Here is a 27,197-nt window from a genome sequence, read left to right as displayed (position 1 = left end):
TGATGACCATTCAAAATCCAAATGATAAGATGTGACTATTGGCGATATTCCTTGAAAATTCTCTTTGGTAATTGTTTTTCTTGAACAGTTGTGACTCTTCATTTAAAATTTGATTTCCCAACGTTTTTAGAGTCTGTGGTAATCAATTACATATAATGTGTAATCGATTACAAACTTTCAAACCATTGACAATCGATTACATGTGCCTTGGATGACTTGAAACCTTTCATTGTGAGACAAGGCTTGATCTTAAAGAAATATTGAATCAAGACTTTGTTTGTTGAAATAATCTTGTATTAATCTTGAAACAAATAAGTCTTGTTTAATTTTTCTTTTGACATCAACAAAATCATGTATACATACATTCACAACAAATTGATACCTTCAAAATAATAAATATAAATTTAATTCTTAAATATAAAAAATATAATAAATTAGTCTTATAATTAAATTTGTGATATTATTTTATTATTAAATTATAATATTTATTGTCGAATCATAAATTATATTTTTTTTATTAAAAATGTGATATTTACAAAGTTTAGGAACAACTTTTTGAGAATGTCCCTCGTATTTACCCTAATAAGAATAAAAATTATATAAAATTAAAATTCACTTTACATTAGGGAAAGGAAGTGAAAAGGTTGTCTGGTGTTGTAGTCTTATTTTCGTATGGTTTGAGTACACCAAGTGAGAAGAAGCTGAATCTTCCACCGCTCATTCATTTGAAAATCCCACGTGCCTGAATATTGGTGCATTTCTTCTTCTAAAAATAATAGTTGTCACTTCCAAACTATTCACGACAAAACACACTAACATATAACATTATTGGCCTCGAAAGAGGAGTGAACATCTACCCTAGCGGTGTGAACTGAACCAACTTCACTGCACCAGAAAGGCTTTCAACCATCTACTCCACTTCTTCACACTCTGTGTGTGTAAGTGCTTACATTACATTACAATTCACTCATCAACTGTGCTGGATTTTTGTTTCTATTGATTGATAACCTTTTTTGTGGACAAAACGGTGTTGCTTAGTGTTAACAATGCACAGCCTCAACCAAAAGCATCTTTGGTTTTAAGTAAACATTTGGTTCTGTTTTGTGCTCATCTAATTGCAGTGAGCAATATGATTCATGAAAGAAGAATTTTTTCTATCTTGTTAGTGTTGTTCTTCTAAATACCTCCCTCCATTCAAGAACAGAAGAGATTTGGTTTCCATAATTCCCATTAAGAAATTGTGTTTATAGCAGGAAAACTTGTTTTGAGTAGAGGTTCATGGTAAAAATTGTGTCTTTTGATGGGAGGTTTAATGCTCTATAGTCTGAAGAAAGTATTGGAATGGAAGCACAACGCAAAAGGTGAGCAATATCATCCTGTAGTTGCTATGTGGGCCTCACTTGCTTTTGTGCTTTCTCATACTGTAAATTCTTTTGGTGGATGATTCTGCCAAATGGGAGTTTCAATTGCTGGTTGAGATTATCTTCATGTTAGGGGACTAGGGCCTCCTTCCATGGTGGAAGTTTGTCAATCTGTGTTGGAGATATGATTTTTGTGCTGGACACACCCTTTTAGAGTTCACTGTTGATTGGGAATGATATGCTTTATAAAAGGGTTGTGTTTTTGGTAGTTAGCAATAAGTGAAATAAAGAAGTAAAGAAAAAGTAAATCATTTTTATGGCTTCTCTTTTTTGGGGTTAGAGATTTCAATATTATGCCTTATTGATGAGGAATCTCTGGATTTTAAGATGTTTCAGGCCAATATGAAAATCTGACCTATATGATTGATCTTTTTCTAGAGTAAGCCATGACAATTTAAGTGTGAATTAATTTTGAATAATGAGCTATACCAGGAAGGAAAAGGAAATTTGTTATGTTGATGGACAGGGACATTGTTGTTACTTGATAGATGTAAAATTGAGCTACTTGATGCTGAGGATAAATCTTGTCTCCACAACTTACTTTACTTTATTGATATTTTAAAATTTTTGCAATAATTGAATTTAATTGTCAAGATAATTAGTTCACATACATTTTAATTGGGACACCTTGGTGATCAAAAAACATTTATTTAAATTCACTTGATTTGATAACTACAAGCTGAGAAAATCTTGGTCTCTATTTGTCCATCACCAAAGGAAAAGAAAGGGGAAATAATTATGGAAAGTGGTATCACCTTATTTTATAAGATGGTTGCGATGCATTAATTGGCATCCCCACACTTTTGAAGCCTAAACCTGTCATGCATAAAACGTTCCTAACTTTTTGTTTATGATGTAAATGTGGAAATCGGCATTCAACTTAATTTGAAACATCTCGTTTGGAATACATTTCATATTTTCCCATTAGGTCATTTATCCTGACATTTTGGTTTTGTGGTGTTACTCTGTTGATTCTACATACCTGCTTGAATAGGTCCTGACTCCTGATGTTCTGCTTTGTTTTCTCTTTGACAAGGAAAATAACAATCTCTTCTTAATGGAAATAAGTATTGCAAGGTAAACTTACACAATATATTGTATTGAGTTAACCTTGAAATTGTTTAGATTGTTGTACATTATTGTCATGTTTGAGGTTGAGAATTATCCAATACTAATTATCATATTTCTTTTATAATTTGAGTAGGTCTCATCTCGAAACACAGGGAATATTCTTTTCAAATGTTTCAAGAACGATAGGATGGGAAAGCACCAAGAAACTTCCATGTAATGTGGCTTCCCAGAGTTCAAGATGGGACTTTCACAGATTGGCCTCTTCCCATCAAGCTTTTACTGCAGTGTATCCTAGAAGGCCTTTTATCTGTAGAGCAAATTCTATGCCAATTAGTTTACAGGAATCTGCATCATATGGAGATAATTCTATTGAGGATGAGGATCCATCTACAGACTTGGAAGAGGAAACTTTGGCAAAACCACCTACCAGTGAACAGGTATTTTTTTAAATACAATTTATAGTTGTGTTTCTGAAATCCCACAACTTCCATATGATTACAGAAATGTTTGTAACTTCTCAAACACCTGAAATTGAAATTTTTGTCCTAACCATGCTATTTTTTTTTCTTTTTTGAGAGCATATGGAGCCACTGATGCAGTGATGTACCTTGTGAAACATCAAAAATGTTTGCACTGTTAAAACCACTAACCACTTCTTTTCTCTACTTTTGTCTTAGATTTTTTTTCTGCAAAACTAAATCTGAAAAGGGTTTAGATGATAGTCTATTATTCTATTTGCACTTTGTTAGAGACCTAGGTTGGCCTATCTTTAATAATCTTAAAATAGAGAATTGATGAACCTTTATCATGTGCATGTAAAAAATAGTGAAAAATAAATAGGCTAAGAAATTAGAATCAGTTCCTTCATTTGCTGTGGTGTTATTTTCTTTGTCTGTCTTTTCTTTACTTGGCTTTGGAGTGTCTTTTGTGTGTTGAGAGGTTACTGGTTAGCCTGTTTTTATTTATCCTGAAACACCACCTTGTATCACATATTCCCTAAACCAAAGGTGATTCACCATTTATATACTCCTATCATGGAGATTCAGAACAATAAATAGACTTGGGGCAAATGTAAGGATCGAGGAAAACTAATAAGGAGAAACTATTTCAATTTTCAAGTGCATTTTTTCTATGGAATATTATTTAAATGGATCTCACATTTGTTGTTTGTTGGGTTATTACTTTCTGAAATGACAGAAATCAAACCTGAAGGAATAGTTTCAGCAAGTTCCAAAAACTAAACACCCTTTATTTTGTGCAGTTATTTTGAACAGACAACAATGGTAGTGACTAATTGTACTTTTTCACTTCTTTTGTTTGAATATTTTGGGGAATACTTTGATATGGTGAATTTGCATGTTTTTGCGTGTTTACTTTATTGGGCTTAAATTATCTCTAATTCTAAGAAATGGTTAGTGTGTTTTTGGCCTGGGTGATTACACTTGTTGAAGATACCTTTTTTTTTGTGTGTGTATGCAACTTGGATTAATAAATCATACTGAGATCTTCTGTTTCAAATCTTATTGAGCAGATAATGGCACTGCTTGCTGACACACAGGGAGCAAAACTCACTAAGAAGCTTAGTGAAGCCAACCGGCAAAATCGGTTCCTAAAAAGACAGGTATCTGCATATATATATATATATATAGATATATTGCATTTGTGCCAAACTGTAGATGGATCATTGGGAAGAAGATGTATGGGATGTCAATAATACATGGGATGGATTTAGTCAATTCAATCTGGATGTACCATCTTCTTAATTATGATATTGATAGGTGAATGAATTCATTAGAGGGAAAAGGGCTACCATTGGGTCAATTGTAGAGTGAAAGCCGCCTTAAACATCGTCTCTTAAAGGAGGTGACAATGTTAGGAATCCCATATTCAGAAGAATAAGAAGCTCAATGTGGTACTTAAGCCATGATAATATTTTTTTGTTATTTTGCTGGTAAAAGAAATGGATAAACAGGAAAATTTGATAATTATAATAGTCCATTTCCATAAGCGGTTAGAGCTGAAATTCTATTTTGAATTTAATTACTAAAAGCTATCATCATTGACTGATATTGTTTGCCATAAAATGGAAGTACAAATGCTGAGAGTTTCTTGGGAATAGACTTGTTTTCCAATATTCTTCTGTTTTTTTTTTCTCCTCATCAGCATGAGTTGAGCATAATTGTATTATGTTTTTGTTAAAAGTTGTTCGAGCCTTCTAATTTTCAGCCTTTTTTCTATTCACTTCTCTTTATTTTTTGGTTCAGGGCTCATCTGTATAGGTTTTATTATTGAACTCATAAGTTATACCGACTTTTGATTATACACTGAAGAGTTTTTGGGGAGATTTATTTTCCCAGTATTTTTAGATGCCATAGTCTGAGGATAGAATGTAGATGTATAAATGGCAAAGGTCCTTACACTTAGAACCTGTACCGACTTCTTTTTGCCTCTACAGTTGAATGTAACGGAGGATGCATTGGTAAAATTCAAAAATGAACTTGCAGTCATGGAGCTTGAAATTCAGGTTAAAATTTACAGCCACCTTCTCACTTTTTATGCTGTTTTTATATTGCCAACTTTTCTTTGTTTGACATTTGTTGACCAACAGTTTTCATACTGCATAACTGAATGAGTATACCTTTCATGACTATGTCTGTATCTTGATTGCTATTGATTTGAGAATTGACTCTTGAAATTTTAAATGACTTTTGATGGTGGTTTATCACTTCTATCCCATTTTATACTGATGTTGCACCTTATGAATACTCTTCCTTCAGTGTGCTTGCTGTAGTGCTATTCTCTTTTCGTTGTTAGAAATCAAGAACTCCAAGCCATTGATATTAAAAACATAAATCATGTTATTTTTAGCATTTTAATTGTTCAACATTTATGCATATGTTATTAAGCTTATTATTAGTTAGAAACTATGTGGATAAACATGAAATGGGAGAATATTAATTCAAAATTTTGCTGAAGTTTCTACAATTTTGAACTAACCTTAATATATAATATCAAATTTGGTGTCTGAAAATGTTAAGATACTTATTGTTGTAAATTATAAAATATTTCAACAATTAAATTAATTTGATCATGAGTAAACAGAATGTCATCTAACAGATAAATTGAAGTTTGATTCTCTATCCAATCAATTATTGAGCTCTGCAAGCTTGCATTGTTAATTGTAGTATGTGTGACACTTGCTTTTCTCACTGAAATTCATTTGTTTCATCATATTGGGTGCTAAGATATTGTTTACTTTTGGGGTAGGCCTTGGCCAGATTAGCAGAAGAAATAGCTCAATGTGGTATTCCAGAAGGTTCAAGGAAGATCAATGGAAAGTACATTCATTCTCACCTTGTTGCTAGATTAGAAGGTATAGTGGTATTTGCTCTGACTACTACTCATGATTAGAGCCAACCCTATATGATTAACAAGTGTACTTCCTAGTTCTGGATAACTGTGTTAATGTTTGTGTGGAATATGCTAATAAAGCTTCTCAGCAATGGTCTTTTCTTGCCAACTTTGCCCCATTTGTGTCCTTATCAGTGCAAATGTGTTGTTTTTGCCTACATAGCTGTAAATGAACAACTGAAGGAACAAATAAAGGATGTTGATGCGGCACAATCAAAGGAGGTTTCTGTGTTTTGGGTTGGCATGGCTGAGGTAAACACTTCAAGATTAGACTTCCAAATGTTCAATAAGAATCAGCTTGATCAATAAACACATAAAACTTCTTTGCCTATAATATATCACCAAGCTATTTCAAATGTGAGATTTGATTTCTCTAGAAAATGTATCCCATGAAATATATATGGCATCCTTGCTTGCGTAGACTGATACTAATGTTACATAAGTACACTAATCTGTACAAATTTGATTTTCAGCACCAAGCATTGGCTTTTAATGTTTAGGATATAAAATAATTGTTTCATGAAGTCTATGTCTATGCAACATTATGGTATAGTGTGGTTTCAGAAATTGAATGTGTTTGCTAATGCCTAAATTGTCTGTATGAACTTTTATTTTCCATCAGAGTGTGCAAGTTATGGGCACCTTTGATGGCTGGAGCCAAGGAGAGCACCTTTCACCTGAGTATACTGGTTCTTACACAAGGTTTTCAACTACATTGTTGCTTAGGCCAGGAAGGTACTATTTTTTGTTAACTTTCTGAAGCTTTTGAACTGACTTTATAACATGGAGGCTTCTTCTAACTCAAAAACAAAAACTATTATGTAGGTATGAAATCAAATTCTTAGTAGATGGTGAATGGCATCTGTCACCAGAGTTTCCCATTATTGGTGAAGGGTTAACCAAAAATAATTTGCTAGTTGTTGAGTAATGAATTAATGATTCATATTTTCAATCCTAGTAACTGATACATAAGCAGAAACTTGAGTGTTATTTTCTTAAAGTTATTTAAATTTTCTTTCTTTGGTGTATAGGCACACACACTTTTTTGAGTGTTTTGTGTTGCTACACTATTTGATCTGCAATTATATTTTTAGGTTTTCAGCTAAGGGTATTTCTTGGTTGATAGTACTTAATAGACAGATAAAAATTACAGAGATCAAAATGAATATTACCTCTTCTATAAAACTTTTTACGTACTCACGGGTTAACAATTAAACCTTAACAGTTAAACCTTGTTTGACATGCTTAAGAGATTCAATTATTTTTCAGCTAGGTTGAATCTTGTTAGTACTTGTAATTTCATTTTAAATTCATGTTTGGAGAATATTATTTTTTAAAGTTCCTTTAAGAAGTTGGTATTTATAAATAAAAAAATTAATTCCAACATGTAGTAAGCTTAATTTTTCTTTCATAATTAATTTTTTTCTTTATATCACAAATCTTTTTAAAGTGTAACATGTTTTTTTTATTTTTTATATCGGGAAATATTAGTTTTTGTTAAAAATATCACTTTGGGAGATTCAAAACCATGATTGCTCCCCTCTCCCAACCAGTGAGCCAACTTATATCTCCTGCATAACAACAAGTTTTAGTGTGTTTAGTTGAAATTTTCAATTGCAATTCAAACATTTTATCCGAATAGTTGTTAATGAACATGACATAGTGCCGGTAACAATGTGTGGCATCCTGCATGGACATTACTCACATTAGTACTTATCTGCTCAATTGCAATTCTCTCCTCTGTCTCAAATTATCATTTTTTTCAATCTATCATCTTTTATTTCTATATCTAAATTGAATTTAAATAATATTTATAAATAAAATAATTAATATTTAAAAATCCTTATAACACAATTTAAATAATTTATTATTTAATTATATATTTGTTATGAATTTTAATTAAATATAACTTATATATCAAAAAGGTTTTATTTATGATAAATTTAAATTATATAAAAATATGTATTCGGTGTAATTTACTGATCAAAATATTAGTTTATATAATAATTGCTGTTGACTGATAAAAATTAATAAATACTAATAATTATTGTCGACAAACGTCAAATATTATTCATAACCCATGAGTGAGCGATAATCATCCACCTGTCAAATTATTGACCAATAAAATATGAATAGTATTAGTCTGTTGGCCGTTGACAATAAAGATATTTTGACTATTGCATAAAATATATAATTTTCTTCAATTAAAATTAAAAATTAAAATGATTTTTAGCCTGTTTTGTTTTTAGTTTTTCATAAAGGTAATTTTCAATTAAAAAGGGTTTGATATTTGTTGCAATTTACGTCTATATTATAAATTGCAATACATATCATAAAATCTCTTAATTAAAAATATAATTCATATGTTTAAAATTATTTACTTGTTATAAATTTAATTACATAAAAATAAAGCTTAATTACACTAGTCACTCAAAAATGTATTTTTTCGATATACCTAATTAATTAATAATGTAAAAATCTTTATACTAGTAATATATTAACATTAACCTCTTTCCTAGAATAAATAAATGACAACATGATAGAGTCAGCAAAGTGGTATAGCTTTGCACGCAAACATTCTGTGTTTTAATATGTATTATTTATTCCTATCATTAATTACATTGCAAAGGTTTTTGTTCTTGCTGTATAAATAAATAAATAAATAATATTACCTAAACCTCACCTCCACACCTACTTAAAAAACATATCATACGGTTAATACTCAGTTTCTCAATCTTCTTAAAAATAAAATAAAATTGTGTACTTACTGTACGCCAACGCAAGAGAGAGTGAGAGGCTTAGTATCTGACTGAGACAGAGACACAATAGCAAATTAACAATAGGAATTATAGGATAGAATGATGTTACCATTTTCTCCTCAAGTTCAAAGGAAAGAACATAAAATATGGAATATTTAGGAGCTAGATATATGCTAACTTGGACAAATTAGTTTATGAATGAAAACAAACAAAGAATAAACAAAGCTTTCTCTAAGACCTTACCTGCCCCATCCATCCATTCCTTCACTGCACGATTGAAACTTGCCTGCTCCATGCAACCCCTCAAAAAGAATTTCGCACCAAATGGATATGCCACCTTTACTCATTAAATTTTTATATTTTGTTATTGTGTCCATAACTATTCCATCAAATCAAATAGTGTCAATTGAAAGAAAAAAACTAAAATAAAATAAAAAAGATATTTCAAGTAAATTATTGAAGATAAAATTGATATAAAAACTAATAGCTTAACTATAAGCTAGTTGAGTGGCTAAGCTTATGAAAATAAGAGAAAGAAACTTTCAAAATAAATTTGTATATTAAACAAATTATTTTTGGTCACCTTGTTAAATAAATATTTATTTTAGTCAAATTAATTTATAAGTTAGTCGAATAAACTTTTATAATCTAATTAACTATTAGAGCAATTTGGCAATCATACCCATGGTTAAAGAAGTTATTTAACCAGTAAAAAAAACTTTTAGGAATTAAATTTACTTAAAATATTTATAAAACATATATACTTTTTTAGGGTAAACGTATGTACTTAAAATATATCCTTTATTCAATTTTGTTAGACATTTTAGTAATTTATTTGTTTCATTTTAATTGTGATTTTATAATATTGATGATGTATTAAATATTTTTTTCTTAATATATCCATTATCGTTCATCATTAAGTGAGAAAACAAAAAAAAGTATAAATAAAAGATAGTCCAATTAATATAAAAGAAAAAAATATTATAAAAATTGCATAATAATTTTAATAAAATCTATAATATTAATTACATATCTAAATTTCTGTACCAAAATCTTGTACACAAAATAAAATGGGAGGGATTATTATATTATTGGTTTAAGTGATATTGAACTCAAATTCTTTACCTAAAATCTTGAATTTTAGTTTTGTAGATGACAAAAAATAGTTAAGTTGAGAGAGGAAATTTCACACTAAAAATATTTAATCAGGCTAGGTTTTATAGCAAAGATGAATAGTCAGCAATGTTAGTAAATATGTCGACTAATATCATGTTAAAAAAAGTAGGAGGGAAGAAGTAATATTTTGATGCTACTTAAATGCACATTAATAATCAAATAAATAAATATACATTTAATATAATATATTAAATGCACATTTACTATTAGTATACTTTAAAACTATTTAAGAAGGTCCAGGGAAGAAAAAAAAACTCGAATAAAGTGTGCATGTGTATCTGTATATTAATGAACGATCTAAAACAAGTCCGAATAATGTGTTTTTTTCTCCTGAAAATAACTAATGTTTTATTAATATAGTTGGGGCCAAGAAATGAATATATAAGCAGAAGCATTGAGTGCAAGCTTATTCACATACACACGCATGTACACCTTAATGTTTATATAGGGTGGTTTCTTCTTGGTGTTATTCTTGTTCTGGCTTGTGCTTTAATGCATTCTTCTTCTTCTTCAAACCTCTTAATAACTACTGTGCCTTGAATGTTGGGTTTGAGTATATCTCTTTCTCCTCCAAAAGTAGTGCCACTTACGTAGGGCATGATGATGAAGAAGAGTGGTTTTGAGAAGATGGTGATGTTGCAGAAGAACAACAAGAACAAGGGAAGCTATGATGATGAGAAACCAAGGAGTAAGAGGTTTTTGGTGAACATCAATATCATGGGGAGTGCAGGGCCTATTAGGTTTGTGGTGAATGAGAAAGAGCTTGTTTCTGGGGTCATTGATACTGCTCTCAAATCTTATTCCCGTGAAGGGAGGCTTCCTGTTCTTGGTTTTGATGCCACCAATTTCCTTCTTTACTGTGCTAATGCTGGCTTTGATGGTATGCTTCCTCTCTACCCTTTTTTTGGAATTAGACTAAACTTTTATGCTGTTTCCTAATCAAAATTATGGTTTCATTTTGGTAGTTTATCTTGAACTTTATGTAAGCTTTTATTACGTAGATAACCATGGCTAAACTTCAATTCTGTTTTGAAAAATAACATCAAAGGCACTTGATTGGCATTGCATCTACGTTTTGTCTCTTAGAAAATGAGATTTTGAATCTTAAAGGACGAAAAATAAAATAAATATAATTAATAAGAATTAAATTAAACAAAAAATTACAAGAATAAAAAAATACTAAATTATATGACTAAAAAATAATTAAATCATATTTATGTAGGTTTTCATGCGAAACTAACTCCCCGTCGTAATTATAAAACAATACTGAGAACACCTGTAGAGTTTTCTCAAATTGTCATTTTGAAAATTTTTAATCGCTTTCCGTTTGGTGCATCAAATTGTATTTGTTTTTCTTTCTTATTTTGGTCTCTCTGCATGTTGGATCCGAAAGGCCGTTTTGATGATGTATGGCCATTGGCTCCTATTTCTTCCTATGATGTTTTCATGTCCCTCCTCAAGTTGTCGTTTGTTTTTTCTCAGCAAATGTTTCATAATTTAATTAAAATACAACATAAACTTTATATATATATAGTCATTCAATGTATTGTCATATTCTTAATTGAAAAATGAAAATGATTGTCTTATTGTGCTCAACTGCTCATTATTGTACCAAAGTATTAAAGGAGGAGTGAACATGAACCATAGCTTTTGTGGTTTTAGACTAGTAATTAAATTACCACACATAACACGTGTCATGTGCTCTATATTGATAGAACAGTGTACACCATATATTACGAAGTTTGGTTCCATGTGAATATTTTACATGTCTTAATTAATCAGTATTCTTAAGTTATTAAGTCATTGTTTAAGAAATTCAACGAAAAATTTAAAAATCATAACAAGACATTAAAAAAAAGTTATAGATAATTCAATTTTACGTATTTCAATAAAAAAATTCTTTTTTTTTTTAATTTCTTAATCAATATCTCAAAAGCATTAGTTGATATTTATTTTATTTTAATTTACAAACTAATTAAGAGTTGTTCTGTTTGATATGATATCTTTGATAGCTTTGAGTCCATTGGAACCGATAGGATCTTTTGGAGTGAGGAATTTTGTGCTATGCAAAAAACAGGTGTACTCATCTTCAAAGGCAGCACCACAATCTGAGTTGGCGTCTCACAAGAGCAGTGGTGGCCATGGATGGAAGGCATGGTTGAATAAATCATTTGGTTTAAAAATCGTATCCCATTGAGATATAAAGGTGTTATAAGTTCCCTTTGTATTATGGATTGTGCTTTAATTAGTCACTATATAGTATATATGAGTGTGATTGTGGCAACTATGCTATAGTAATTCATATGTTTTGCCCAATCTCCCGGAGACAACTTAATAACATTGAATAATTTAGGTTATTCGCTTCTTCATTGTATAAACAAAAGATGCTCGTTCTTTGGAAGTTTATATCATGGGTTACTTTACATTCAACATGTGCTGATATTGTCTTTGAATTCCAACGTTTAATTACTGGTCCTAGATTTCTAGAGAAGCATAAAAGGTGGAATGGGATTCTAGTAATTGAAGGCTGGGAATTAAAGAATTATCTTTCATAATGTTTTTTTTTTCTTTTTTCTGGATGGTAAGAAAGTGGTAAGAGAAGAATATTTAATTCAATAGTAATATTAGTTCATTACCATATAGGACTAAAAAAAATCGTCTCTTAATAGGTTTGACCAATTGAGGTTCAGGAGCAAGATCGTGTTCTAAAATGATCTATTCGACATGAAATATGCATGTCTTATGTGATTTGATTTCTTCACAATCCAATCACGGTAAGTCTCCAAATATACTAAATTTATTAATTTTTATGATAGTCACTGTGAACAGTATCTTGTAATTGAATGATAATGTTAATGTATAATTATTGAACTCTAATGAAAATAAGAAAAGTGATAAAAAAATGAAATGAAAATAAGATAGAAGAGAAAGAAAATATATGAATATAAGAATTCTATCTTTTAATATTATTACTTTATAAAAATTCCGAATATTGTAGTCCTTGTATGTACAATAATCTCTTCCACAGTTCCACCTTTCACCAACACGAGAATAACAGATCTTCTGAAGAACAACACAACTTTAACGTGGGCCGATTTCTCTTGGGGCCTGGGTCACCTTAGATCAAAATGTTTATTTATAAAATTATAACTTTATATGATAATCTGATTTTTTTCAATGCCCCCCAAAACAAAGCAACGCATGTTTTCTCCAATTTCTTTTTTTTTTTTTTCAATTTGTCAATTGATAACAATTTTCCCCTCAAAGATGGTCTGATCATGATCAAATTAACTATTTATCCACCTTTTTTATGTTATATCTCTCCATTGAATTTTTTAACATAAATATCTATTTATTTTAAAAAATTGCTCTCCTTGTAAGAGATAAAATGCGTCATACTTTAGTTCATTTGGCGTTCAAGATTCCTAAATACTGCCTAGCCGAAATGTTCTTCCTTACCATCAATATATATGATTTGGGCCTAGCAGGCTTTGATAGGGCCCATTCTGAGATGGGAGGTTCCACATGGGGGTTATGCTAGGTGCACCTAGCATTATTACTGGTACACCCAGTATTTTAAGTGAATGGACGAAAATGTCAATCACTCAAGTTGATCCGTATGACTCATACGGATCAAATTCATCTGTACAAACCATACGGATGCACCAGTATTTTAAGTGAATGGACGAAAATGTCCTTCACTCAAGTTGATCTGTTTGACTCATACGGATCAAGTTCATCCGTACAAATCATACGGATCAATTTGATCCGTATGTTTAAATTATACTTATGAATTACATGATCCGTATGAAATATATGGATCATGTAATCCGTAAATATAATTTAAACATACAGATCAACCATGAACTCGCATACCTTTAAGGCAGAGAAATTTTAGAATTAACACAAAATGCTGGATGCACAAGCAATAAAACTGGTGCACCTAGCAACACTCTCCACATGGGCATCTTAATCCTACCAGAGAGAGTTTGGCCTACTAATATTTTGGAGACATTTATTTCCTGCACTTCCTGTTGCATTCCGAAAAATTCATTCCACAGTATACATTTATATTTCAAAATAAATTTTTTGAAATGCAATGGGAGATACAAGATATAATAATGAGAATGCATGATACAATAGCCAATTTTCCGTGAGAGGATCCACAACAACTCATTAAGATGGTCCAAAATCCATCATGTACAGATAGTAATGGAGTAGAGGAGTATTCATATCTAAGAAGGATTGTATATCAATGGCTCTAAGATTATCTTTGTTTGTTTTACAAGTAGAAAATTTTCTGTCACGTGAATTCTTTAGTGGAATAGACCTTCTCTCTATAACTGCAAGCCTCCTAATCGAGTACTTACCTGAAATGGAACAGCATAATATAATAGATGTGTGTTTTTTTCTTTTTCTTTTCAATACTCCGAACTGATATAAGTTTCAAGGAATTCTCTTCAATGTTCAGGCTCTTGAGAACAAACGTTCTTTTAGAAACCCTATATACACATGTTTAAATATAAACCATTAAATAATATTTAAATTATATAGATTAAAAGATAAATATACACATGTTTTCTTAACTAGTCATCTGACTAATGACTAATTTTATTGGAGTTTAAAGTAAAATCGTTCTTTTAAAACACACACGTACATTATTCTTGTGGCCTTGTGGGGGAGACAACGAAAAGTAGTAAGTACTTAAAGGTTGAATATATAATCTAAAAAATACCCCATTAATAAAGTGTCACGTGAAATAAGATCTCAAAAGGGTGCATTGAGTTGTTTGTCCATGTGTGAAAAGAACAGGCCATATGCCAAAAGTAGATAAGAAATTGTTTGATGAGTACTACTTATAGTGACATCCAATTAACAATTAAATTGTGCAGGGTTCTAAAAAGTAAAAACATATTATATTACACATTTACATATATCAAGTTTTGATTTTGCTACGATGTTTCATTTTCTTAACTCTGCATTTATTAATTTGAATAGTGTTTACGTAATAATTTCTTTTTTTTTTGTTTGGGCCAAATGGATGGGATGTGGGACTAGATCATTGACTGGCTAAGCGCCTGAGGGGAGTTGCTACGTGCACCCAGCATTATTGCTGGGGCACCCAGCAAACAGTGAAGTGGCGAAACTGCCCTTCAGCAATTATTCTTCCGGAAGAAGGTTCTTCCGGAAAGTTTCCGGAAATAATTTTTCCGGAAAGTTTCCGGAAGAATCTTCTTCCGGAAGAATAATTTGTGTCTTCCGGAAATACTCACAGACAATTTCCGGAAGAACGTCATCCGGAATGTTTCCGGAAGAAGCTTCTTCCGGAAGAATTCCATTGTCTTCCGGAAGAAGCTTCTTCCGGAAGAATTCCGTTGTCTTCCGGAAACATTCCGGAAGAAGCTTCTTCCGGAAGTTAGTTTTTTTTTAATGCGTATGTAATGACGATTTTGCCCTTGTGTAAATTTCTTTAAATTAACGTCTTCAGGCTGTGTTTTACTGCGCTTTCTTTCTTTCTTCTTCCGTTTGCTTTGTTGCTTCTTCCGTTTGCTTTGTTTCTTCTTCCGTTTGCTGTTGTTTCGGTGGTGGTCCCTTCAGCAGTCTGTTGGTGGTCCCGTGAAGTGAAGTATTTGAAGATTTGGTGGTCCCGTGTTCCGTATTTGAAGTTTTATTAGTGGCTGTTGTTCCTATTTTGTCGGAGGTACGCGTTTATTTCGTTTTCCGGTTAGCTTTTAGAGAAGAAAAACAGTAAAAAATGTATCCGGAAGAAATTTTAGGCACAGAAGGAGGAAGGTCCGGAATGACCACTTCCGGATGAAGGTCTTCCGGAAATAGTTTCCGGAAGCACTTCTTCCGGAATTGGCCTTCGTAACTTCCGGAAGACCTTCTTCCGGAATGTTAAATTATTACTAATTTATTTTAATTTCTGTTTTATAATTTTTTTAATTTCTGTTTTATATATATTTCTGTTAGTTAATAATGAATTATTGGTTTAATTAGGTATAATGATATATATTGTGGATTATAATTTTTTTTGTTTTATAATGGTATATATATATATATATATTTTTGTTTTATAATTTTTTTTTATTTCTGGTTTATATATGTTGTGGATTATTGATTTAATTAGGTATAATGGTATAATATTAAATGATTTAGGTAACTTAAATGTATAATGGTACAAAAATGTTTTATTAGTTGTTTATTATAGTGATAAGTTTAGTTTAAGTAAATAATGTAGTTATAAATTTAGAATATAGTGATAATTTTAATATAGTCGTGTATGATGCATATGTCCTATTAATATGTTTGTTATTTAAGGTGTAGTAAATTTTTGGATGTGGTTATATGATAATTTGAATGTACTTGTGTATGATGCATATGTCCTTAAGATGGACGAAGATCAATGGAGGTATGACTTTGCGATGTCACAAGAAGTTCATATGGATTATGATTATGATAATCAAGAAGAATGTGGAGTGAATGAACGACATGTCGATTGTTCAAATGCTTTTAATACATCTCAGGTAATCATAGATAATTTGAGTCATTGGTTGAATTGATGGTTTGTACGAAAATTAATGTGTTAGGGTTGCGTTGTAGGTATTCGCTACTCGAGATGATGTTTTGCAATGGGCTCGAACAGTTGCCCATGAAAATGGATTTGTTGCAGTGATTATGAGATCTGACACAGAGACCGGTAGCAGAGGAAGAAGTTCATTTGTGTTAATTGGGTGTGAAAGGAGTGGTACGTACAAGTGTAGAAATAAAGAATTCGTTAGAAAAGACACCGGGAGTAGGAAATGTGGTTGTCCCTTCAGGCTTCGTGGGAAACCAGTGCGTGGAGGGGAAGGTTGGATGGTGAAGTTGATCTGTGGGATTCATAATCATGAATTGGCGAAGTCCTTAGTTGGACATCCATACGCCGGGCGATTGACTAAGGAAGAAAAGAAAATTATTGCTGATATGACAAAGTCGATGGTGAAACCGAAAAACATCTTGCTAACGTTGAAGGAACACAATGCCGACAGTTACACCACGATAAAGCAAATTTACAATGCAAGAAGTGCATATCGTTCTTCAATAAGAGGAGCTGATACCGAAATGCAGCATCTGATGAAGCTTCTCGAACGTGATCAATACATTCATTGGCATAGATTGAAGGATGAAGTTGTGGTGCGTGATCTGTTTTGGTGTCACCCAGATGCAGTAAAGTTATGCAATGCATGTCATCTAGTGTTTTTTATAGACAGTACCTACAAAATCCTAAGAAATTTCAAATTCCTTCAACATGTACCATCGATGAACTGAAGAATTTAATCAAGCAAGTTGCACCTAAAGGGATCCCCCCTCTTGGAATTCACGAATCACAAACGGTAAGACGATTGTTTTTCCGCCAACCAGCTCGGTTTGAGTATTCAGATACGGTTATAAAATATGAAATAAATGAGCTGATCACCAACGAAGAACTGCTGAAGGTGTTAGTACAATCTAACTACTGGAAAAAATATGGACCAATAGAAATTTTAGCTGTCTTTACTAAATATGTTGAAGACGAGGTCAGTGGGACGTCGCTAAACAACTGAATGTCATGTTTAATTTTTTGTTTTTTTGTTGATGTAACCTTTATATGTTTACGGCGTGTTTAATTCCCATAATAAAGTTGAATGCGTTGTTTCAGTGGTCCAAAAATTTAATTGTTAAAAGGGTTCATTTCGTAGTTTTTTGGATTTTGAGACTTTGTTTTGACGTGTTAGTTGACGGAACTGGGGAACGGGACTATTTTTTTTGGATTCTTTGACGTCCAAACATGAGAAATGGCCGCCCTCCATTGTCTCAGGGCACAGGCACACCCACGCAAAAAAATCCCAAACATGGGTACTTGAACATGGAAAAAGGGTTCACTTATGAATTATTAATCATTTTAAAAACTTTTATTTTTTATGTAATTCTTACAAACAAAACTCATGATTCTAGGTTCCCTTTTTTTAAAAATAAATTTAAAACAACCGTAAACTTCGCTTAAGGACCACAAACAATCGGAATAACAAACTATATTATAAAATAATAAACTGTGCAAAACACGCCAACTATATTAAACAAAAACTGTAATAATTACAAATATTCATGTCAACTACAACACAACAATATAAATACAATGATCAATGGTCCGTGCGGCGTCTCTGACGAGCCCTGACCGTCCCATCAGCACTGGGTCCCCCTCTCGCGATCGTCAGGCAGTCCTGCATAATGTCATATAACTCTGTGCCTGCAGTGACTATCCTAAGGTTGAGCACACGCTCCAACCTCTGTGCAATCGCCTCATATCCCTCGTAATCATCCTGTCAAAGTCAGTAAAAACATTTATTATGAAATTCAAAATAAACAACAACTCATAAAACATTAAACGCGCAAATAATCTTACCACATATGGAGGGGGGTCAAATGCCACTGGAACCTGGGGGCTGGGCGGCTGTATGTAGTCCTCAGGGTCTGCAGCTGGTGCATCCCTCTGTTGGTCAGCTGCCTGGGTCGGTGTCATGAAAGGGTGAGATATGCGGAAAAACCACTCAATGTAATCCGCAGATACCTGCCCAGGCACTAAACAAGGCTGACCCGCAGGTAGTAAGTGATCCGCAAACTCCATCCACCTGTCATCTATCTGCTCCTGTGACAATCGTGCACTAACAGGCGGCGGAGGGATGCTCTGGATGTAACCGAACTGGCGTACCACCCTCTCCGGTCGAACTGCGACGATCATAGGACCCCATCTGAGCTGACCCTGGAACGATGAAATCTCCTGAAACGCCCTAACACCCCGATGCTCCGTGTACGGCAACCAGGACACATCTGTGACGGTCAAACCATCACAACGTGCCCTGTAGGGTGCTCCTGTGATGCCCTTCATGTGCGCCTTCGACGTCAACCACCGGGAAGCACGTGGGGACGTCTCCTGGTATGTGTCGTCAGTCACGCACTGATGCACACTAGGGAAGTGCTCATAGATCCAGCACTACACAATAATTGAGGTTAACATAACATAAAAACATGTTTAAATCATAATCGAACCTAACATATTAATAAACACAAAATTTACCTGAAATAGCGTCAAGTACCCCGCAAGCTGTCGGGTGGTGGTCCTACAAGCCTCATCTAACTGGTCGTACATATGAACCAGCGCGGCAACCCCCCAAGCGTAACCACCACTATGAGCGAGGTCCCGGAAAGCGTCAAGGTGGACCACATGCACGTATGTTGCACTCTTATTAGCAAAAAGAGTGCAACCGACAAGGTGCAGCAAATAAGCGCGAGCTGCGACAATCCACCGCCGGGCCTGACATCTGGTCTCATAAATGTCACGAACCCATCCTAATCGTACATATGCTCCACGTGTGAGCGCTGTCTCGGCTCTGGCCTCCTCCGCAGACACTTCCAGCAACTCCGTGAGCAAGAATCTGGCCTCCTCCGTAGAAAGAGCGTGGAAACTGTGCAAGGCGCCAGTGATGGGCAAATGTAGAATGGACGACACATCATCCAATGTGATCGTCAGCTCTCCTACTGGAAGGTGGAAGGTGCTAGTCTCACTGTGCCACCTCTCCACAAATGCGGATATAAGTCCAGGATCGCCAGTAATAACTGAACAATCTATCAGTGGACTTAATCCTGTGGCAGCCACCAGGCCTTCAATCTCAGGCACTGGCCTCCCAATCAGTGTCAGCTTCCTCCCATGTGACACTAACTTCAAATCAGGACGTTCCTGATTTGAAGTACAAATTATACAATTATTAAAAAAAAATTAATCATAAACAAATAAATAAACAATGACAAATAATTAACAAATTAAAATACCTGTCCACTCCACACGGCATGTGCAACATGCTCGGCAAATGATGTGAGCACTGACGGGTCACGTGGACCACCAGGGAATCCCTCTGCAGCATCATCACCATCTGACCCCTCACCACTATCAGCACCCTGTGCGTCCGCACGCATCTCAGGTGCCTCCGTAGGCTGCTCAGGGACATCATCAGTCATGTCAGCGACGTCCTCAGCCATATCACGTCCCTCCGTAGTCATCTGATGAACGCGTAGCCTACGGGCTGAGGCAGTAGGCCTACGCCTCTCGGGAACATCGCCAGCATCCTCGCCAGCAGCTCTATCTCTGCCTACAAATCTACCTATGGCACGACCTAAACCTCGTGTTCTGGCCATGATCTGTAAATCATGTCGAACACGTTTTTTTTTCGGTCAAAATATACACAATTTTCTTTATAAAAAATCAACTTTATTTATAAACAAATAAGACTAACTTAAATCAAATCATTTTCACACATACACGACCTAATTTTAAAAAAAAAAATTAAACAACTTCATTTATATAAAAAAAACAACTAATGTAAAATAAAATTATTAATAAACATGCACAACTTAATTTTTTTTTTAAAAAAATAAACAACTTCATTTATATAAAAAAAAACAACTAATGTAAAATAAAATTATTAATAAACATGCACAACTTAATTTTTTAAAAAAAAAATTAAACAACTTCATTTATAAAAAAAAAAAAAACACAACTAATATAAAAATAATTCATTACTAAACATCCACAACTTAATTTTTAAAAAAAATTAAACAACTAATGTAAAAAAAAAATTATTTAGTAAACATCCACAATTTTTTTAGTAAATAAAATACTTCATTTATAATAAAATAAACTAATTAATTATAAAAAATTAGTATTTTTATAAAACTTCCAAAACACACAACTTTAATTATAAAAATAGACAACTTCATTTTTAAAGAAAAAACACTAATTTAAAAAAAAACAATAAACAAAAACAAACACAACTACTTTTATAAAAAAAATTAATTTACAAATTAATATTTAGTAAAAATACACAATTTAAATTATAAAAAAAATATGACATCAAAAACCCAAACTTCATTTTTCATAAAATCTAAAAAACAAAATAACCAAAATAAATAAAATAATTCATTTAAAAAAAACAAAACAATTTCTGTTGAAAAAAAATTTTAAAAAAAAAACACAAAAAAAAAACAAAAAAACCACTTCCGGAAGAAGTGGTTCTTCCGGAAACACTCCGGAAGAAGGGTTCTTCCGGAAAGGTCTTCCGGAAGTTTGAAACTTCTTCCGGAAGTGCGAGTCTTCCGGAATTCTTCCGGATGAACCACTTCTTCCGGAAAGTTCCCGGAAGACGTTTTCCGGAAGTCTTCCGGAAGAAGTGTTCTTCCGGAAGACGTTTGGTTACTTCCGGAAGAACACTTCTTCCGGAAACTTTCCGGAAAACGTTCTTCCGGAACTTCCGGAAGAACCCCTAAGGGGTCTTCCGGAAGACTCCTCCGTCAGCGATTTCCGCCATTTTTTCCGGCGTCCTCTCGTCTTCTCCCCTCTCGTCTTCTACCCTAGGTTTCGTCTTCTACCCTAAGGTTCCGTCTTCTACCCTAAGGTTCCACTAACCTAACGTTACACTAACCTACCCTAATGTAGTGCATAACAAAACCAAAGCTAAGAAGAAGGCCACCTACCTCGAAAGCAAATGGGTCCAAGGGCTGTCGGAGAAGCTCGCGGAGAAGAAGCTTGTCGGGGAAGAGAGAAGAGAAGAAGCTTTTTGCGGAAGAGACACAGTGAGAAAAAGAGAGAATGCTTCCGGGAAGAAAAAAAATGCTTTTTATTTTTTTAACTGAAGGGCAAAATTGACCTTTCATTGAATTGCTGGGTGCACCAGCAATATTGCTGGGTGCACCTAGCATATCCCGCGCCTGAGCCCAATAGAACATATAGGGTATGTACAGCTTTATTAAGTTTAAGGGAATTGCTAGGGGCACCCAGCAACATTGCTGGTGCACCCAGCAATTTTTAAAAAACCCAAAAATGCTCTTGTACGTTTTCCTTTTATAAAAATCTATTTTTTTTTTCATTCTTCCTTTTTGCTTTCTCTCTCCTGCGTTTCCTCCATTCCGGTGCGCGTTTTCTCCATTCTGGTATGTTTTCTCTGTTCTGGTGCTTGTGTTGTGCGATTTTTGTCGGTGCTGGTTGTGCTTGTGCTCTGCTTTGGTGTGATATTTGTCAACTAAGGTACGTAGCTGGTTTTGTGTGGTTGATTGTTTATTTTTGGTAGTAGAATGGTGTAAGTGTTTCAGATTCGACGCAAAAAATTTTCTTCCAGGGAAGACATTACAAGAGCAGAAGAAAAAAACTTGTTCCGTGGAGTCTCGTGGAAGACGTCTTCCGTGAGATTCCACAGAAGAAGCATTCTTCCGCAGTTGTAATGTCAACTGCGGAAGACAGCTTCTTCCGTGGAGACTCATGAAAGACGTCTTCCGCGAGACTCCACGGAAGAAGCTGTCTTCCGTAGTTGTAATGTCAACTGCGGAAGACAGCTTCTTCCGTGGAGTAATTCGTTTTATGATTTTCTTGTTTTAAGATTATTTGGAATGTTATTTTGGTTAATTCTATTTGTAATTTATGTGAAACATAAAAATATATTTGTTGGTTGAATTGTTGATTTTTTTTGCCTAGGTTGAGGTATTTTTTGGTTAAATGAGCTTTGTAGGTTATAATTTTGGAATTATGTAATTAAAAGTTGAATTTGGTTATGTATATGTAGATTAAATATTTGTGTGAGTTTGTCAAATGTTGAATTAGTTTGATATTCATAGTTTGCAAATTTTTTTGGGTTGCTGTATTGTTCAAATTATTTAGTTGAATGTTGAATCAGGTGATAGTTATACTTTGAATTAAGATGGACGAAGATCAATGGGCATATTACAGTGCGATGTCCGAAGAAGTTGATATGGATTTTCAAAATGAAGAAGATTGTGGTGTGAATGAAGCACATGTTGATTGTTCAAATGCTTTTAATACTTCTCAGGTAATCATGTCGATCAGTTTTAATTGTTTGGTCTAATGTATGATTTGTGTAAAAATTAATATGTCGTGGTTGTGTCCTAGGTCTTTGAAACCCGAGAAGATGTTTTGAAGTGGGCTTGAACGATTTCCCATGAAAATGGTTTTGTTGCAGTAATTATGAGGTCTGATACATATACTGGCAACAGAGGAAGAACTTCATTTGTGTTAATTGGGTGTGAAAGGAGCGGTAAGCACAAGGGTGGGAAGAAAGAATTTGTTAGAAGAGACACAGGTACTAGAAAATGTGGTTGTCCATTTAAGATTCGTGGAAAACCAGTGCACGGATGTGAAGGTTGGGCGGTGAAGCTGATATGTGGGATTCACAACCATGAATTGGCGAAGACCTTAGTTGGACATCCATATGCTGGGAGATTGACAGATGATGAGAAGAATATCATTGCTGATATGACGAAGTCGAATGTGAAACCAAGAAACATCCTGCTAACATTGAAGGAGCACAATAGCAGCAGTTGCACCACAATCAAACAAATCTACAATGCAAGAAGTGCATACCGTTCTTCAATCAGAGGAGATGACAGTGAAATGCAACACCTAATGAGGCTCCTTGAACGTGACCAATACATTCATTGGCATAGATTGAAGGATGGAGATGTGGTGCGTGATTTGTTTTGGTGTCACCCAGATGCAGTTAAGTTATGTAACGCATGTCATCTTGTTTTTTTGATAGACAGTACCTACAAAACAAATAGGTACAGGCTCCCATTGCTTGACATTGTGGGGGTGACACCAACCGGGATGACTTTCTCTGCTGGGTTTGCATATCTTGTATGGGCATTGGAACGGTTTCGAGGCCTTTTTTTAAGAAACGATCGCCTTCCTGTTGTTATTGTCACAGACAGGGACCTAGCCCTGATGAATGCTGTGAAAGTTGTGTTTCTGGAGTGTAAGAATTTGTTGTGCAGGTTTCACATAGACAAGAATGTGAAGGCAAAGTGTAAATCACTTGTTGGTCAGAAGAATGCTTGGGAGTACGTAATGGATAGCTGGGGTAACCTGGTAGATTGTCCTTCGGAACAGGAGTTCTCTGAGCACCTTCAAAGGTTTCAAGTAGCGTGTTCCCCGTGGCCAATGTTCACTGACTACGTATGTGAGACATGGATTGTCCCACACAAGGAGAAATTTATCTTGGCCTGGACGAATAAGGTGATGCACCTAGGCAACACAAAAAAAAATAGGTATTTAAATGTTTTATTATATTAGTCAAGTTTCTTTTAATGATTGTTTGGAACATTATTGTTATTAATTTGTCTTCTCTGTTGTGTGTTTTAAATGTAGGATTGAATTTGCTCATTGGTCTTTGAAGAAGATATTACAGAATAGCGTTGGAGACCTCTGTAGTGTTTGGGATGCAATGAACAACATGATGACGCTGCAACACACTGAAATTAGAGCATCATTCGAAATAAGTACGCATGTCGTTGGTCATGTTTTTAAGAAAACCTTATACAAGAGGCTTCTGGGAATGGTGTCAAGGTACGCTTTAAATGAAATTTCGATTGAGTTTGAGCGCGTACGTTATTTGAAAGACAATGTGTCTTCTTATGGGTGTGTCTTGAGAACCACGCTAGGTCTTCCTTGTGCATGCGAGCTACAAAGGTACGAGGGTGGTAGCATCCCACTGGATGCAATCCATATGTACTGGAGGAGACTTAATTTTTCAGACCAGGGGCTATGTGAGGCCAAAGTGAGCATCAAGGAAGAGATTGATAGAATACATAAAAGATTTGAGGAACTTGATGTTTGCGAGAAAGTTACTTTCAAGAGTAAACTCTGAGAATTTGTGTTTCCCGATGAGACCTCTATGTGCCATCTTCCAACAAAGGTTAGGACGAAAGGTGCCCCAGAAAAGGTAATGAAAAGAAGCGAAAGATCGACAAAGCGTGATCCATCTTATTGGGAGTATGTTGATGCTTATCATTCGGTTCAAAACAGCAACACCTCAGTCAGACCTAGTGCATCATCTTTTGCACCACCGAAGCCAGCAAGGATGATCCCCATGTTGGATCAATTTCCGCCATTTATGCATGGTTTCATTGAGGATGTTGTTGATGTGAAAGTGGATGGTAATTGTGGATATCGGTCAGTTTCCACTTTGTTGGGTATGGGAGAAGAGTGTTGGGCCATGATGCGTAATGAATTGATTAAAGAACTTGGAAAATGGTCACAAGACTACATAAAGATCTTTGGTGGCACGAAGAGATATGAACAGCTGAGGTTGTCCCTACACCTGGATAGGTAATCCAAGGTATGTGTTTTATGCTTTTTATTTACATAAGTAATGTTTATATGACTGACACGTGTATTTGTTATGTGATTTAGGTTAGTATGGAAAAATGGATGGATATAACGGATATGGGATATGTAATTGCGTCAAGATATAATGTAATCCTTGTATCATTGTCACGCCAACAGAGCTTCACATTTTTTCCTCTCAGAAGTCGACCACCGGCCGATTCTGTTGTGCATCGCATAATATGCGTCGGTCATGTGTATGGCAGTCATTTTGTTCAGATCCATTGAAAATTCGTTTACTCAAATAATTTCAATTATTGAATGTGTTGGTTTGTTTGTTTAACTTATTATTGTAATTTCACTTACAACAGGTTTTTCTGAAAGATCGTTGTCCCTTACTGCCTATGGCATTGTTGTGGTCAAGCAATGCGTATCCAGAGGCAAAACAATGGCCAACTGCATGTGTAGGTAGAATGCAACAATACTTAAGCCTAATGACAATTAATACAACGCATGTAGACCTAAGCGGACACTGAACTTGTAATATTTATGTATGTATATGTACATTGGATTTATGTTCATGTAATTAATCAATTGTTCCGTGAACAAGTGTTATTGTGTCAAATTGTTATATTTGTGTTGAATTGAATGCTAGTTATATGTTTCTAATAGGCCGAAAACCAACTGTTTTGATTTTTGGTGCCTTCGTTTGAGGTGCGATTCGATGGAACGGGGCACTGCTTTTATTTTTTTTTGGGTTCCTTGACGTGAAAACATGCCAAATAGCGGCCCTGGACAATCTCAAGCAGCTCCCACATAATTTAAAAAAAAAGCCCGAACAGGGATACTTAGGCATGTTTCTAAAAGGCACAAATCCAATTTTTTTTATTCTTTACTGTACATATATATATGGTTAAAATATATAATTTCAGAATAGTTATAAATTTTAACATTTAAATTACAAATTATTTTATCTTCTTTATTTTATATATTCAAATGCCATTATAAATGTGACTCATGTGTGTGGTTTATATTTAAATTTCAAACATATATTTATAGAGAGACAAACAAAAATCATAAATGATGTAAGTAAATGTGTTTTATGACATACATAAACAAATACAAAAATTAATAATTTAAGTACAATAAAAATATAAATCCTAATCTATGCGGCGTCTCTGGCGTAGCCTAAGACTTCCATCTGTTGTGTCACCTCTAGCTCTCCTTAGACAACGAGTCATGATGTCATGTAAGTCAGTGCCCTCAGTGACCATCCTGAGGTTGATGACCCGCTCCAAATCCTCAGCAATCGCTCCTAAATCCTGAGCCATCCCCTGACATCCTTCGCAGTGAACCTGTCACAGTCAAAACAACAAAGTCAGTATCACATTTTAAAAAAAATTAAATTATGAAAAACTACAGAAGTTATGCTTACCACTGAATGTGTAGGGAGATCGGTCGCAACTGAAACCTCGGAGATGGGTGGCTCGACGAACTCCTCATGATGAGGGGGAGGCGGATGTCTCCGCACAGCTGTCTCCTCGGTCCGCGTGACGAATGGGTGCGATATCCGAAAAAACCACTCCATGTAGTCTGGCGCCACCTGTCCAAGAACCAGAGCTCCCCTGAAGGCACCAAATGGTTTGAAAAATGCAGCCACCGGTCATCTATATCATCACCCGTCAAAGAATCACAAACCGACGGCGGAGGGACCGTCTGAAGGTAGCCAAACTGTCGAAGAACCCGCTCAGGTCGAACGTACACCACAATCTGACCCCATCAGAGCTGGCCGATGTACGACGATATCAAGTCAAAGGCCCTGGCTCCCCGGTGCTCACCATAGGGCATCCATCACACGTCAGTCACACTCAGTGCATCCAAACGTCTCCGATACGAGGCTCCCTTGATCCTCATCATATGAGCCTTACCTGTAAGCCACCTGCAAGCATGTGGGCTCCCTTCATCATAAGCATCATGAACGACGGATGTATGCACTGTAGGAAAGTGCTCGTATATCCAGCACTACAAACACATAGTCAACATCAATACAAAAAAAAAAAGAGATTCAATGCTACTTCAATTTAAATTATCAGTGATAATACGTACATGGAGAAGTGTAATATAACCGCCCAACTGCCGTGTAGAGGCCAGCGACGCGTCATTCAGATGGTCGTA

At 34.5% G+C, this 27,197-nt stretch overlaps 4 protein-coding genes across 10 annotated transcripts; all 4 read left to right on the top strand.

Annotated features, from left to right (window-relative positions):
- The first annotated feature begins 648 nt into the window (after positions 1–648).
- Positions 649–7,059, top strand: LOC100806282 (protein PTST, chloroplastic-like). 7 transcript variants are annotated; one of them, NM_001369280.1, is made up of 10 exons: positions 649–938; positions 1,254–1,361; positions 2,458–2,498; positions 2,626–2,929; positions 4,024–4,113; positions 4,948–5,016; positions 5,760–5,865; positions 6,067–6,155; positions 6,526–6,638; positions 6,729–7,059. In NM_001369280.1, exons 3-10 carry the CDS (start codon positions 2,479–2,481, stop codon positions 6,829–6,831), a joined length of 894 nt encoding a protein of 297 aa, NP_001356209.1. In that variant the 5' UTR covers positions 649–938; positions 1,254–1,361; positions 2,458–2,478; the 3' UTR covers positions 6,832–7,059. The 7 variants fall into 7 exon arrangements, with proteins under 7 accessions (NP_001356209.1, NP_001356208.1, NP_001356210.1 ...); NM_001369279.1 differs by having other exon boundaries at positions 1,251–1,361; XM_041006428.1 differs by having other exon boundaries at positions 696–938; positions 2,490–2,498; positions 6,729–7,009.
- A 3,094-nt stretch (positions 7,060–10,153) lies between these two features.
- LOC100775979 (uncharacterized) lies at positions 10,154–12,265 on the top strand. Its single transcript, XM_003537400.5, has 2 exons — positions 10,154–10,718; positions 11,851–12,265. The coding sequence occupies exons 1-2, from the start codon at positions 10,436–10,438 to the stop codon at positions 12,033–12,035; spliced, it is 468 nt and encodes a 155-aa protein (XP_003537448.2). The 5' UTR covers positions 10,154–10,435; the 3' UTR covers positions 12,036–12,265.
- Positions 12,266–22,886: 10,621 nt separating this feature from the next.
- Positions 22,887–24,564, top strand: LOC102667224 (protein FAR1-RELATED SEQUENCE 5-like). Its single transcript, XM_006591726.1, has 2 exons — positions 22,887–23,830; positions 24,066–24,564. Exons 1-2 carry the CDS (start codon positions 22,887–22,889, stop codon positions 24,562–24,564), a joined length of 1,443 nt encoding a protein of 480 aa, XP_006591789.1.
- Positions 24,565–24,591: 27 nt separating this feature from the next.
- Positions 24,592–25,029, top strand: LOC102667087 (uncharacterized). The gene has a single exon (XM_006591725.1). It carries the CDS (start codon positions 24,592–24,594, stop codon positions 25,027–25,029), a length of 438 nt encoding a protein of 145 aa, XP_006591788.1.
- The last annotated feature ends 2,168 nt before the right edge of the window (positions 25,030–27,197 follow it).

This window comes from Glycine max, chromosome 11 (assembly GCF_000004515.6).
Source record: "Glycine max cultivar Williams 82 chromosome 11, Glycine_max_v4.0, whole genome shotgun sequence".
Lineage (NCBI taxonomy): Eukaryota > Viridiplantae > Streptophyta > Magnoliopsida > Fabales > Fabaceae > Glycine > Glycine max.
This window is presented reverse-complemented; position numbering and strand designations above follow the sequence as displayed.

Coding starts and splice junctions, on each gene's coding strand:
- LOC100775979 (XM_003537400.5), top strand. CDS start 10,436: ATGATGATGAAGAAGAGTGGTTTTGAGAAGATGGTGATGTTGCAGAAG. Junction 10,719..11,850: donor TGCTAATGCTGGCTTTGATG/GTATGCTTCCTC, acceptor TATCTTTGATAG/CTTTGAGTCCATTGGAACCG.
- LOC102667087 (XM_006591725.1), top strand. CDS start 24,592: ATGTGCCATCTTCCAACAAAGGTTAGGACGAAAGGTGCCCCAGAAAAG.
- LOC100806282 (XM_041006428.1), top strand. CDS start 1,342: ATGGAAGCACAACGCAAAAG. Junction 5,017..5,759: donor TCATGGAGCTTGAAATTCAG/GTTAAAATTTAC, acceptor CTTTTGGGGTAG/GCCTTGGCCAGATTAGCAGA. Junction 6,156..6,525: donor TTTGGGTTGGCATGGCTGAG/GTAAACACTTCA, acceptor ATTTTCCATCAG/AGTGTGCAAGTTATGGGCAC.
- LOC102667224 (XM_006591726.1), top strand. CDS start 22,887: ATGAGGTCTGATACATATACTGGCAACAGAGGAAGAACTTCATTTGTG. Junction 23,831..24,065: donor TTCTCTGAGCACCTTCAAAG/GTTTCAAGTAGC, acceptor TTTTAAATGTAG/GATTGAATTTGCTCATTGGT.